Source organism: Ischnura elegans, chromosome 10 (genome assembly GCF_921293095.1).
Source record: "Ischnura elegans chromosome 10, ioIscEleg1.1, whole genome shotgun sequence".
Lineage (NCBI taxonomy): Eukaryota > Metazoa > Arthropoda > Insecta > Odonata > Coenagrionidae > Ischnura > Ischnura elegans.
The window spans coordinates 95,634,419-95,648,185 of record NC_060255.1 but is presented as its reverse complement, the minus strand read 5'-3'; the positions used below and the strand labels follow the sequence as shown (position 1 = coordinate 95,648,185).

At 40.3% G+C, this 13,767-nt stretch overlaps 1 protein-coding gene across 1 annotated transcript in view; it reads left to right on the top strand.

The window, feature by feature from the left end:
* The first annotated feature begins 412 nt into the window (after positions 1 to 412).
* Positions 413 to 13,767, top strand: part of LOC124167294 (sodium-coupled monocarboxylate transporter 1-like) — a 35,570-nt gene continuing 22,215 nt past the window's right edge. Inside the window, exons 1-6 of the mRNA XM_046545231.1 lie at positions 413 to 494; positions 5,361 to 5,616; positions 7,075 to 7,234; positions 7,856 to 7,921; positions 8,684 to 8,735; positions 12,347 to 12,414. Coding sequence (XP_046401187.1) covers positions 5,372 to 5,616; positions 7,075 to 7,234; positions 7,856 to 7,921; positions 8,684 to 8,735; positions 12,347 to 12,414 — 591 coding nt within the window. The 5' untranslated portion in view covers positions 413 to 494; positions 5,361 to 5,371. The remainder of the gene's footprint in view (positions 495 to 5,360; positions 5,617 to 7,074; positions 7,235 to 7,855; positions 7,922 to 8,683; positions 8,736 to 12,346; positions 12,415 to 13,767) is intronic.

The following is a 13,767-nucleotide window of genomic DNA, read 5'->3' as shown; positions in this document are numbered from 1 at the left end:
GATTGTTTTTACATGAATTGTAACTTGAGGCAGTGTCTTGGCAAGGCCCGACACTGGCAGACCTCCAACTAAATCTTGTGGAGGGTAAGGTGAGGGGGTGTATGGCTGCAGCTGCACCTTTTGCCTTTTTGATAATCGCGCGTGGAGAGAGAGTCGATGTGCTCTCGGCTGGCTGCAGCGACGAAATCAGCAGTCGGTGTCCACGGCCGGAGGATGTGGGCACTTTGGGACGGCTAAGTGAATTGATTTCCTCGCCGATCGGGCCATCATCGCGGCACCAAATCGCCGTGGAAGGAGGCATCTTGATAACGAACGCGCGCCCGCCGCTCATTGGCTGGTGGGCCAACGGGCGGCGGCCCAGCCACCCTCCCTGAGGAGCAGCAGTGGTGCTCCGTCCCTCGCGTGCACCACACGCAGCGACAGCAGCGGTGCACGGCCTCCTCAGCAGCGCCCCGGCGGGAGTCCAAGGCGCGCGGGAAAGGAGCAGGGAGAAGGTGGGTGCAGAGGCAACCGCGCTCTTAAAGGGGTGATGGAGATTATAGTCGCGACCAGGGGCGCAGCTAGGAATTAAGGCTGGGGGGGTTTAGGTGTAACTAATACCGGGATGTGTGGGGGTATGGTGTACCCTCCAGGATAAGCGGTATGTGCGATATATGAATTGAAAGTTGAAGAATATGTTGAAAATGGTGAGTTTTACGGCTTTCTGAGGGATATTTTATTAATCCTTACACTATTCTATTAGTAATATCAATCAAATTAAGTACAATGGATTAAACTTAAAAATTTCTCTGAGCTCTGGTGGGGGGGGTTTTATTTCCCAAACCCCCCCCCCTCGCTGCGGTACTGGTCGCGATCACGTATATTACAAAAGAGACTGCCTCAAGACTGCCTCTAAACGTCTTAGCCGACCTCGGTGGCGGCGGGGTAACGTCCTTGCCTGCCAAACAAGAGGTCGCGGGTTCGTGTCCCGCCTGGGTAGATTTCCCCTGACGAGGGCATGGTTGTTTGTGTACATTTAAATGTTAAATTTGTTGAATCTCCCGATATAAAATGGCCAATATGATCTGTATTCGGTGGTGTGAAAATAAAATAAACGTGTCCTCACTCTCGGCGCCTTTAAATGGGTTTACAGAAATCGCCACCAGCGTCGCTGACGAGCAAAGTGATCCGAGTTTTAAGGGAAAAATAAGGTGTGATTAGGAGTGTTAAGCAGAATTTATATACATGATGTGTTATTCTCTTAAGTGCTATTCCTCGCAGTTACTAACTTAACTACTACCCATATACTACTACTTAATATGTTGCCTATGTCTTTTACCCGTTTAGTATAAGTGAAGTGCCACCGTTTGCATGGTCACTGCCATTTTTCGGTCATCAACGAGAAACCCTAACCCTGGTGGAGAAAGGAATAACTATAACGGTCCCGTTATCGGGTTCCTTGTGCATACACGTTTATTATCGGACATTAGACCTTTTATACACCAGAATTATTCCGTTTTTACTCGGGTAATAGTTATAGGTATAAGTTACTAGTTAAATATTGGAATAAAGTGGATCGAATTGCACTAATCTCAGTGCCGCGGACATTTTTGAAAGCCGATTAAAATGCGACCGAAGTGGCAGCAGAAACGAACCTTCTATGAGATGGAATTGGGCCCCATCCATGCTGTCTCTTTGGAGACTATATTAGCGATTCTAGAACTGAAAGACGCCCTTTACCGGAAGAAGTTTGAAACACGGTAACGATGGTAACAGCGGAAGCGATACTGGGCGTGTATCTTCTCGGTAGACCTTTAAATATGTATGGGAGGTTAAGAAGTGGAGGCCATGGATCATCAAGGGCTCTTGCCTAGAAATAGAGTTTTTGAGTTAATAAAAGAGTCCGTTTCCCTACTTTAAGCGCACGATTTAAGTCCATTCTCCGTAGTAGTATATGGAATGCACTCAAAGAAAGAAACCTTTCAATGCATCTTTTGCAGTACCCAGTGATTGCATAATAAGAGTCATTCGTAGCAATATTTATTAAATTCACTTTCTGGTGATTATTTTCTATCACTATTATATCTATTATCTACATATAAAAGTGAATGAGACCATATTGCATCCACACGCGTGCCGCGTCGCCGTACTCTCCGCCGCCCCCGGCTAGAACCGGAGTAGACCACACGCTCGAAAAAACTATTTAAAATTCGGAGTTGCAAGTTGGCATAAGGTTTTACTTTAGATCCACTATGTAGAAGCTTCATAGAACGACGTGCTATCAGTCACTTGGCGGAAGTCCGTGGTAATATCTACTTTTCCTCTACGTTTATTTAAAAAAAGGGCTGAAAACAGGCTCCGCCATTTTGTTATATATCTATAGTTATTGATGAAAAAAATCGTTTAAACCCTTCAAATGGAAGAAAAAGAAGTGTAAATTAAGATTGTATAACATTTTTGTCGATAAAACTATACATGAAACCACTGCATGAGGATAAATTTGGCAATTTTCAGAAAAAAAAGTTGGTCGTTTTTCGCTAAATTTGTTCAACTTTGACCTCACATATATTGTTAACGAGAAAACACAGGAAAGAAATAATTTGGAAAGTTATGTACAATTTATTCGAGAATATTCATGCGAAGTTTCTACTTCCTATCTCAAAAAAAATGTTTTTGAGGTTTTGGCCAGCTTTTTTCGATTTTAGCCCACTGTGCGACGCGACCCATCCACCGTGCTCCTCTCGACAATTGAGCGATAAAAAAATATGGAATATATCATGATATTTGAATGAATCGAGAATCCGAAAGTAAGCTTTGAAATTTGGAGAAATACGGTGGTCCGATAAAAAATGTGAAATATCGCCCGATTACAAAAATACGTAAAAAATACATGGCGCCCCATTAAAATGTCACGATTAAATATTTCACTGGCATCAGCTATCTAGGGCCATCCAAATATTGATTGGACGCCATAAAATATAAAAAATAAGACAAAATAAGGTGTTTAAAAAAAACACTGAACCTGAGGTATTGCAAAATCAAATTTATGCTACATAAAATGCTGTTTGTAAATGCATACATTTTTCTGGTGACAATTTCCTATTTTTTACGTCGAGGGTAGCATAATGTTCATTAAAATAAAACTATTATGATATTATTACAATAATTATTTGAAGGTAAGTGGCAAAGTAACCTGTCTTTTTTCGATCGTTTAGAGTAACTCTCATAAATGGTGCACGACAATCGTGAAGTCAAAAGTACATCTATATTTTATTTTTTATTTGCGGTGATTTAACTCGCAAATAAAACATATATCAGGAGTCTAACACTTATTGGATACTATAAACGGTGTTTGAAATAATAAGGTGTCAAAATTCCACGTTTTTTTAGGTATCGGCGGATTGGATACAATAAGGAAGAGAAACTTTGAAAATTTCATGAAAACGACATTAGCTTGTTTATCGGTGTACCTTGTGCATAATAAAAATAAAGCGTAAGGCGTTCACCGTAGTAACGAAATATCTGCCATGGGAATCTTAATCTTGTTCGAATTAAGAACGCTAAGTTTCCTGTTCATATTTCCCACCAATGAAAGAATAACTTCTTCCCGGATTTAATATCAAAGGTTGCAATCAACTGGTCAAAAATCCTGGGGCAGTTTTAACGTCATTTTTCACCCAATTTTCAAAAGAGGTCAATATGAATAAATAATTAAGAAGAGCAGCTTATATTACAAATTCTAATAAAATTCAAAAGTAAAACCCCCAACCTCACCCAGTCCGTGAACTTCCAAATTAGCTGTGATACTCGCGGCAACAGTAAGACGCATTTAAACTATGTTACTAAACCATCTTATATAACTTTTTGCAATGAAATGCAGTTTTCAGAATCAAGATGTTATATATCAGAGTTGTACCGTCATGTTACATAACACTTTTTCGGAAAACCACTTTGACAAAACAAAAAAGTTATATAACTTCGTTTTATGACATCGAAAATACGTTATATAAAACTGTAAAATGTTCCCAAACCATTGTCGGTAAAGATTAAAAGATGTTATAAAACTATGTTACATAACTTTGTAGCAGTCTAGTCTGGACGTCTGAAAATGCTATATGGCTTTGTTTATTAAGCATTGTTTTATAACCTTGTTCCACAGCGTAAATATGGCTATACCATACTTTTCTGGACAGTCGGAAGGCCTACTTTGAAGGAGGCAAACGTCAGCTAAGAACTCGTGCGTGATAGGGAAGGGTACTAAGAGTGAAGAGAACCCCAGCGTCAGCATAAGGCTCTGATGCTCTAAACGAAAGGTTCAAAGGGGAACATGGCTTGACGTCCCATACGACGGACGAAGTACTGCACATGGAGTGCCATCCACAAAACCATCAGGCAGTCTCTGAAAATTCTCTGCCACCGTCGGGATTTGAGCCCGGGTCCACGAAGGGGGAGGCCATCGTATTAACCCCTTCGATTGGATAGGTACCCACTGAATAAATGACTAATTAATTTAGGGTGGATGGCGATATTTGGTGGAAGTGTACACTACGTCATTCCAAAAAGGTTTGAGAATGGCGTACTGTACAGTGTCGAAACCTGGATCAAACTGTTAAAAACTTTGTGGAACATACAATATTATTGTATATGTGATTATGTTTCAAATGAACTCCTTGTAATTTACACATCAACGGGTAATCATGGGCAGGGATGCCGACTCACAAAACATATTGGGGGGGGGGCAAACCGGGGATCTTGCCCCGGGAAATTTTATAAGTAGTGAGTTTTAAGATTTTTCAGCATTTTAGAAGTGTTATATGATCAACATTAGAACCCTGATAACTCGAATCTATACATCTGGAAACTCCGGGGAAAATCTATGGGCCTGACACACTTTTTCTTCGAACCCAAAGCGAATTTTTTGAGGGGGCTCGGGCCCCCTCAGGCCCCATGGAGGAGGCGCCACTGAATTCAAGGGTATAACTAGAATAATATCAGTCCCACTTAACCCATTCGCCTCTTAATTTTCCATGGAAATTTCGGGCCTAAATACCATTTTAATTTTTCTTGAAGTTTTCATTTACCGACCTAATATTGTATGCAACATAATATTTTATTGTATAATTCATAGTTTCTGTTGTAATAGGATAATTGTAATCATTTGAGTACATTATATTTATTTTCAGGATAATATTTATTCATCAGTCATAAAAAATTTAAAATTTAACGACAGTCACTCTACCGGCTGTTTGCTGTGTCTTTACCTTAAGGAAAATTGTATCACGCCGGCGAATCGCTACCTATTTACCCGAATGGGTTAAGGAGAGGGAAGATAACTGACCAGCAATCACATTTGAAAAATCTAATTGTGTTGTCTTCCTCAGGGCCGGCCGCGATGGACACCACGAGCACCACCGACAGCACCACGGCGTGGTCGACGGGCGGCGAGGACGAGGATGTCGCTCTCAAGCACTTCGCGGTGCTCGACTACTTGGTGTTCGCGGCGATGCTGGTCGTCTCTGCCCTCGTGGGCGTCTACTTCGGGTTCTTCGCGAAGACGAGGCAGGACACGACGTCGCAGTACCTGATGGGAGGGCGGTCCATGGGCATCCTACCCATCTCCATGTCGCTCATCGCCAGGCAAGTCCACCCCGCGATCCACACCGCAGTCAGTCCCTCTAATAATGGACCAAAAATTTCTATCTGCCCTGTTGCCGGATGCATTGGATGAATCGCGATCTCCGGCAAACAAAGCAGTAGAAGTCATGAGTTGTCCAGAGCATCCGGCAACAGGGCAAACTCGCGCCCAATAGGAGCGCTTGGTTTAAAGTTTCTTTAGTTTACACATGGTGCGTTTACTGCTGAAACATCATCAGTCATTTTTTCCTACTGGCATCAGCTTGTACTCCTATTCGGATAATCAAAAAAATCGGATAATCAAGAAAAAAAACAAAATACAAAATAATTCAGTAATTTTTTTCCCCGCAAGATATGCCACATCCCGGCCTGCGGACTCTTCTGTACTTTTCTTCTGCAGTTTCTTCTTCTTCTTTCTTCATTTCACGAAGTCTCTTCTTCCTTCCTCTTCAGAGTACTCTTCTCTCTTATGTCTTCTCACTTCAGGATTTCTAAATAATGTTAATCAGGAGTCTGTGTGGAGAATGTGGTTTCATTCTCACCACATCTATTGCACTTATTCTTCACACAGAATCCTGATTATTTGCCAGGCCGGGATGTGGCATATCTTGCGGGGAAAAACATTGCTGTATTATTTTGTATTTTGTTTTTTTCTTGATTATCGGATTTTATTAAAATCGTTAATTTAATAAGCATTATTTATTTTGAAATAAAGGGGGACTAAGTTAAACAATATGAATCCCCAAATAATAATATGTATTATTATTATTAAAGAATAAAATCTGCCCATCCTCGAGTGGAGGGGAGCAGTTAAAGGCGATAGCATGGAATAGACTGGAATTCAGACTTTACATCTGATAACATAACATTCTCGCCTTTTTTGGCATCAGCTATTCAGGGTTAAAATTTATTGGCAAAATTTCTCTCCACTCTGTATAGGTCAAAAAGGAGAAGTATTAAATTTTGTGAAAGTGTACGGTTGGCTCTACACAAAACAGCAATGCATCTAAGTTAACCCTTAATAACCCAATGTTGTTTCTAAGCAACATCAAAAATGCTTAAACTTTTAGCTCTATTTAGGAGATATCTAAATTACCTACTATTTTGTAGTGCACATTTTAATGACGAAATATTAAACTGCCACGATAATTATCATTGAGTGTAAAATGTTCAAGTTTTCAAATTGAAAAATCTTCTAATTCGGTTTCTCCCAGAATCAGCTCTGGGTTAGAGAGGGTTAAGTTTTGAAAATTCACTAATTCTTCATGTTTTTCTTTGAGGTTGTGACAGCCTTTTATATCGATCATATTTCTTCCTCTCGGGAACTACTGAGTCGGAGTCATTTTAAACCCGACTTTTCGATCCTCCTACTGGGAGCGTTATCAGGAGAGTCTGATTTCGACGCAGCAGTTACCGAAATGAACAAAAATAACTAACTCTCAACCTTTGCACACCTTGCAGTTACATCTCGGGAATCGCCCTTCTGGGACTTCCGGCCGAGATCTACACGTTCGGGACGCAGTATTGGGTCATCGTCTTCTCGGAAGTGTTCGTTTGCGCGACCATGGCCATCGCTTACATACCCGTTTTCTACGATCTCAAGATCACCTCATCTTACGAGGTGAGTGGCCGCTGTGGACAAGAAGGAAATTGAAGAGGGCGTGCTTCACATTCATCCGAACGCTTTCCAATGCAAGCCCTTGATTCAGAGTCGTTGGCAATACGATCGGAATGGGGCCTTTAAGTCAAATCCGAAATTGTGATTCGTTAAATGGATGGAAGTGAAATATATGTTAAGACGACAAGAATACTCCTCATTCTCTCCTAATTTTAAAATGAAAAAACGCTTAAGTTGACTCCTACTTTTCATGAGTTGGTGACGTCATTAAATTTTTATTTGTTTTTCGTTTGGGGGGGGGAGAAACTTCCGTTTGGGGGAAGGAATCGCTCAAAAGAGTGAAAACAATAGAGGAGGATGCCAATTAAAGGAGTAGCTGAGGCGCGGTGTACCTTTCGATAAGGAGTCGATTGCTTCATCAACTTCTCTGTAGATAGGTTGAATTTGATGATGATATGTTGATGATTTAGTTCCAATTTCAAAAGGGGAGATCCACTAAAGGTTGAAGACCTAAGAATTATTTAACTCCTATGGCATAATTCCTTAAAAGATCTCGTGGTGGTTTTTCGGGTAGTGCGCAGATAAAGGTTTACATGATTCTATTTGGCTTTTTTATTTTTGCAGTACCTGAAGCACCGGTTCAACACCAGCGTTCGTTTATTGGGATCAGCCATCTTCATAACGAAAATGGTAAGTTGTGCACCGTGATTAATTCAAATTGAAAACGCTATTCACGCATGCTTCAGAGTCACATATTAATTGACTGTTGTGCAAATTGCACCGTATTTGAAAGAAAGTCGCAATAATCAGTAATCACCATCAAAACAATCCACAAATTATGATAGGTAGTACCATAGAGTAAAGGCCGGGACACAATGAACGCTAACGTGAGACGCGAGCCGTTAACGGGAATCGGTAAAAATATGGCGGAAAGGAAAGCTTATGGAAGGGACACAACCACCGTTTACGGAGAGTACGTAAACGCGAGAGATGGGCAACTTTCATCTCTTCCCGTGTCCCGTACACGAGAAGCCAATCACAGCGATACATCATTGTTGGCGCCCATTGCTGAATATAGCAGTTGTTGTTGTCGTGCAACGTGAGCTGAAGAGAAGTCAGTTAAGGTAAGCCATTACTTAATTTAATTTACGTGCATACTATCCTCGTCGATTTCGAACATTCCTCAAAACTCTTCCAACACACAAACGAAAAGACTGAAGACCACAAACAAAACCACTGCGCGCGCGTAAGTCAATTTTCTTTCCGGCCACGGGAACGTCAATTGTGACCGCACGGTGGCGTTCCCCATCTCACGTTCTCCCGGATCCCGTATACCGTCTCACGTTTGCGTTGGTTGTGTCCCAGCCTTTAGTATCAACTTACTCTATGGTCTTATTTACGCCATGGAGTATCCAATGCGCTCATTGCCTCTCTTTCTTTGTTTGTCCACAGATACTCTACATTCCGATTGTCATCTACGTTCCCGCGCTGGCATTCAGTCAAGGTGACTATCCTCAACAAGTGGGTTGAAGTGAACAAAGGCCACAACCCGAAGTGATTCAGGGTTTCCTAGAGCGATCAAAAGTCTTGCTAAATTGAAGTTGCATTAGGGAAAACGCCAATCATCTCTCATCACCATCGTCATCATGATTCAACAGTCCTAAGATGGGTTTGAAGCAGCTCTCCCTTCCGCTAGCCTTTTCATAGTGACGTATTTCTTCTCTTTTACATCCTACCTGAGAGAATTCCATCATGTCTGATTATTTAAAATTGGAGTGCCTGCGACTCCTCGGAATAGTAAGTGGTGGTTTCCCCTTGCCCTCCACATCGCAGTACTACAGCCGTTTAAGTAATTGTGAGTGATCATGCATAAGGGCTGCTGCCCCCTCACCCGGGTGATGGGAGGCATAATTGTTGGCGCCCTCCTTCTTGCCAAGTCACAGCATCTTCACAGGCTTAATGTGTCATTTAGATGACCTATCTTACCCAGGGACGGACCCATATCACCTTCGAACACCGTCGCACAGTGGGCTGAAATCGAAAAAAGGCGGCCAAAAATCGCTGTAGGCTTAAGTATTGCTAATGAATGAAACTTTTTGTAAACTGGGTATTGTATGGACACAATGAAACTTATTTAGGATGATTTAGTTCAGAGCGTTGTTTAGGAGGGCAATAAAATTTAAAAATAGGGAAAAGTTACGCGGGAACCATAGTTACCAGGGGCAAGTCGATATTTTGATATGGGAATATCAAGGGAAATTCAGAATTTCTTCCTTTTTCAACTATGTTTAAGCTATCTGGTAGCTTCTCATAAGGTATATGATGGTTGAAAATCGCTCATGAGTCTTTTAAACCTGAAATTTTGGTCATTGAAGAGTAATGATAAAAATTAATACCATTAACAAATATTTTTATTGCAAATTTCTCAAAACAAAGGTGTGCCGCATTAAATTCTATTCTGAGTCAGAGGATAAAGACTCCTCATATTTTTGCTATTCACCAAAAGATTTTTCACCTCCTCTGGTATTTTTTTTTACTTTAAGGGGAACCCCCGCAGAACAAGAAATGGAAGGATCTGATGAAATAGATCGTAATCAGAAGCCTATGGAAAAGGTCATATTTTGTGGAAATTCTAGAAATTTTCCTGGTGTGTTTTACACGAATTCCATGGAAAATGCTACACTTGATTCCTCCAGTGAAGTAGAACTTCTCAGTTTTATTTTTTTCCACGTTTAGACCTCTCACTTACACTGTCGAAATGCAGTGACGGTCTTACATGAGGAGTTCTTTCAGTTATTAAGCCTAAAACAATGATAAATTACGAAATAATTACAATTCACGGACTAAGGTAACAAGGAATGAAATACTTGCGCATTTGTATATGCGTTTAGTACATATTATCATTTATCCGTAAACATTAGCATTCACCTGAGCGTTGGAGTTAAAATTGGAGTGTCTCGAACATGAGAAACAGCGTCAGGAAGTGTTATTGGCTGTTTTAACCAAATATGATTCAACTTCAGAAATCTACTATTCACTCCGGTGCACGCATCCCACTTTCGAAAGTATTCATGAAAAAACACTTTTTGAATGAAGGCCGCAAGCAAAGTTTTTAATTTCTCATCTCCTCCCAAAAAAGTGTTTCGTGAAAAACTCCAGTACTTACGATTTCTTCTGCTTGATGGTCCCCCTTCTATTTGCCAATATCACACTATGTAAATCGTGGCGAGTCACTAATGCTGTATCCATAACTGGGGAACTAAACGGTGAACGTCCTTCGGCACACACTTCAGCAATGAATACTGAAGGGAGACTGATACTGAGTACTCGGTTAGAAATGAGCGTACCAATCGCATAGACGGCGTATTTTGGGAAAACCCAATTTTCAGAATGGAAATACTTGCACGTGTTCATAGTAAAAGAACAAATCCGGATGCATAGGGGTAGCCGCCGAGGACAAAGGTCTTGGAGAGCGCGCGAATCGTTTGGTTTTTTACCATCCGCACGCGGCCCCCGCGGAAAGACCCAGGGGTATAACCGTCAGAAGAGGGCACAAACCATAAATAACAGCAAATAACAAGTATTTGAGTACAATGCACTCACAATTAAGGGGAAATCCAGTCTCTCAAATGTACTACTACGCATGTCATCGTAAGTTCCCGAGTGCCTACTCCGTGTATTGCGGGTCATGGGGCGCGACAATCGCCCGACATCATTTTGCTTTACCACGAAAAAATCGGAGGGGAGCAAGTTGGAGCAAGGTTATTCTTTTCCGTCTAATAATATAGACTTCATTCTAACTCTTGGTGTAAATATCTTAGGAGCGGCAAGATGCGGTAACTACTTTTATCCCAGCATTAGGTAAAAAATTAACGAAAAACAGTGATATTTTTAACCATTCATAAAGTTAATAAATAACAATTGACTAAAACAAAAGTTTGCTCTTAATTCACTAAAAGAGTGGTTCTATCAATAAATATCCTCAAAAATTCCGAACTATTAACTGTATTTCATTGCGTGGAGAACAAACGTTGCACTTTTACGTATAAATCGCGTACTCACGATTTCATAGATTTTTATTGATTTTTGGCGAGCTATAAAAATTAAACAAAAATTTTGGCAGAAAATTAAATTCAGAAGTTTCACATGCCCTGGACCTTCTAAAATGATAATATAGCATTCCCGGTTCAAAATGAAAAAGTCGATATTTTGAAATTTGGCCAGCTCTTTTTCGATTTCATCCCACTGTGCGTCGCTTTTTATCTCTACTACTAATTCGGCAATAATATTCGCTTTTATCCCTTTAAGAGGTCTATCCGAAGCCCGGTGGACGCACTCGCTGGCTTAAATCTCAGCCACGAGAAAAAAAACTATTTAATGTACAAATAGTTACATATTCATTTTCGTCCTATTCTAATAGCTTTAGAAAATATATATTCTTTAAGATTACAATATACGAGCAAGAAGAAATCATTCAAAACCACCTCAAAAATTCGTTTTCTAGCGGAGTTCCTGGAACTCATTCAAAATCTTGAACATAGAGCTAGGCAGGGGCGCAGCTAGGAATTAGCTAGGGGGGGAGGGGTTTAGGTTCAACTAATACTGGGGGGATATGGAATACCCATTAGGATAAGGTGTAGGTGCAAGATTAATAAATTATGGAGTTTTAAGACAAATGGTTCAAAATGGAGAGTTTTACGGCTTCCTGAGGGATATTTATACTAGTCCTCATACTATTCTATTAGTAATATCTATCCAATTAAGTAAAATGGATTAAACTTAAGAATTTCTCTGAGCTCTGGGGGGGATTTTATTCCCCAAACCCCCCCTCGCTGCGCCACTGGAGCTAGGTGAGAATACTTGCGTATTAGTGTTACGATATCATTCATTAAATTATGAGACCAGCCTGACGCAAGCACTTCGTAACACGCGCTCTTACTCGGCGACCAAGTCCACTCAATGGAAATTCTAAAAAACTGCAACGTATCTACTCACGAGGGTGAAGAGCCTTACTTCAAGACACCGCCGGTCCCTGAAGGCGATGGAAAATGCAGTTCCCTTCGCAGCTGACTGATACCTTTCTCCGTTTTCTCCCCGCATGTCTGTCTGCTACAGTGACCGGATTCAACTTGCATCTGATAACGCCCATTGTGTGCATCGTCTGCATATTCTACACCACGCTGGTGAGTTGCTCCATCTCCACCCTTCATTTAACCCCTAAGCAGTGACGTGCAATTCTTGTTACACTACCAGTGACGTGCGGTCTGGGATATACCGCAATAAAACAAAAATTCGTAAAGCGTTGCAGAGATTTTTATTGTCTATTTTAATGTTTCTTTGACTTCTCAACTATAATACATATATTTAATATTATGCATTCCAAATACGAACCAACTTTTTCAGTAAAAATTGTTATTTGAAACAGGATAAAAAAACTGATATCAAAAACATTAGAGTTATTATTTTTACCATGGTACTTTTTTTTAATTTACTACTTAATTATCCACATTATGCAACTATAAATGTTTCCTTACAAATTTATAATATAGTTACTATTCTTGCAAAATCACTGGGAATTGTTTTAAACAACTTTTTGAATTATTTCCACCAGCATTGCGTTTATTGGATTTCCAATTTAGTGACGTGAGGTCTCACAGACCGCTACTCTTATTCAGTTTCAACTTTTCAGAAATAAATAATAATAGCGTTAAAGTTTAAGAGTGCTTGAGAGTCCTTGTTATATTAAATTATGACGCTCACGATGATTATAGATATTTTGAAATAGCAATATTGAAAACATTCATAATTTTTAGAAACGCAGCGGTCTCTCAGACCGCACGTCACCGATTAAGGGTTAAAGGAGGCCATGATCAGGGCCACTACCCTGAATCACCCTTGAGGTTGCTGGCAGAGATCAATGGTGCGGCTTCAATGGGTCTTCCCGATAAATTCTCGTGGGTTCTGCAGAATACGGTGACTCTCAGAAGATAAAAATGAGATATTCTTTTTGATTGGAATATTAGTGAACTGGTACTTTGATATTTATTCATGCTCTGGGTATACCCTTGGAGGAAAACACAATTTACAATAATTGGCTCATCAAAAGCACAAAGTTCATGAAAATATCAAGTAATAACATAATAAGGTTGTTTGATACACAAATAATAAAGAAATGGCTCGTAAACAAGGATTGAAATTTGACAACACACGGAATATGTTGGCTGTATTTTATGTGGGAGTTTATTTTCGCTCTCCATTGAGTAAATCCATGTATAATTTATATTTAAATGCATGGTTGGAGCCCTTCTGTTTTAGATCCTCAGGGAGAGAATTCCAAAATTTAGATGCCGTTACTAGAAATGATTTCTGGTAGGTAGTTGTACGTGGAGTAAGATAACGCAAATAGTCCTTTTTGCGAGATGACATGAGAGTGGTTACTGATCTGTTCATAAAGATATCCCGGAGATAATTAGGGATTCCTGGTATGATGAAATCCCTGAAAATCTTAAAAAGAAGAGCACCGAGTATATATTTTC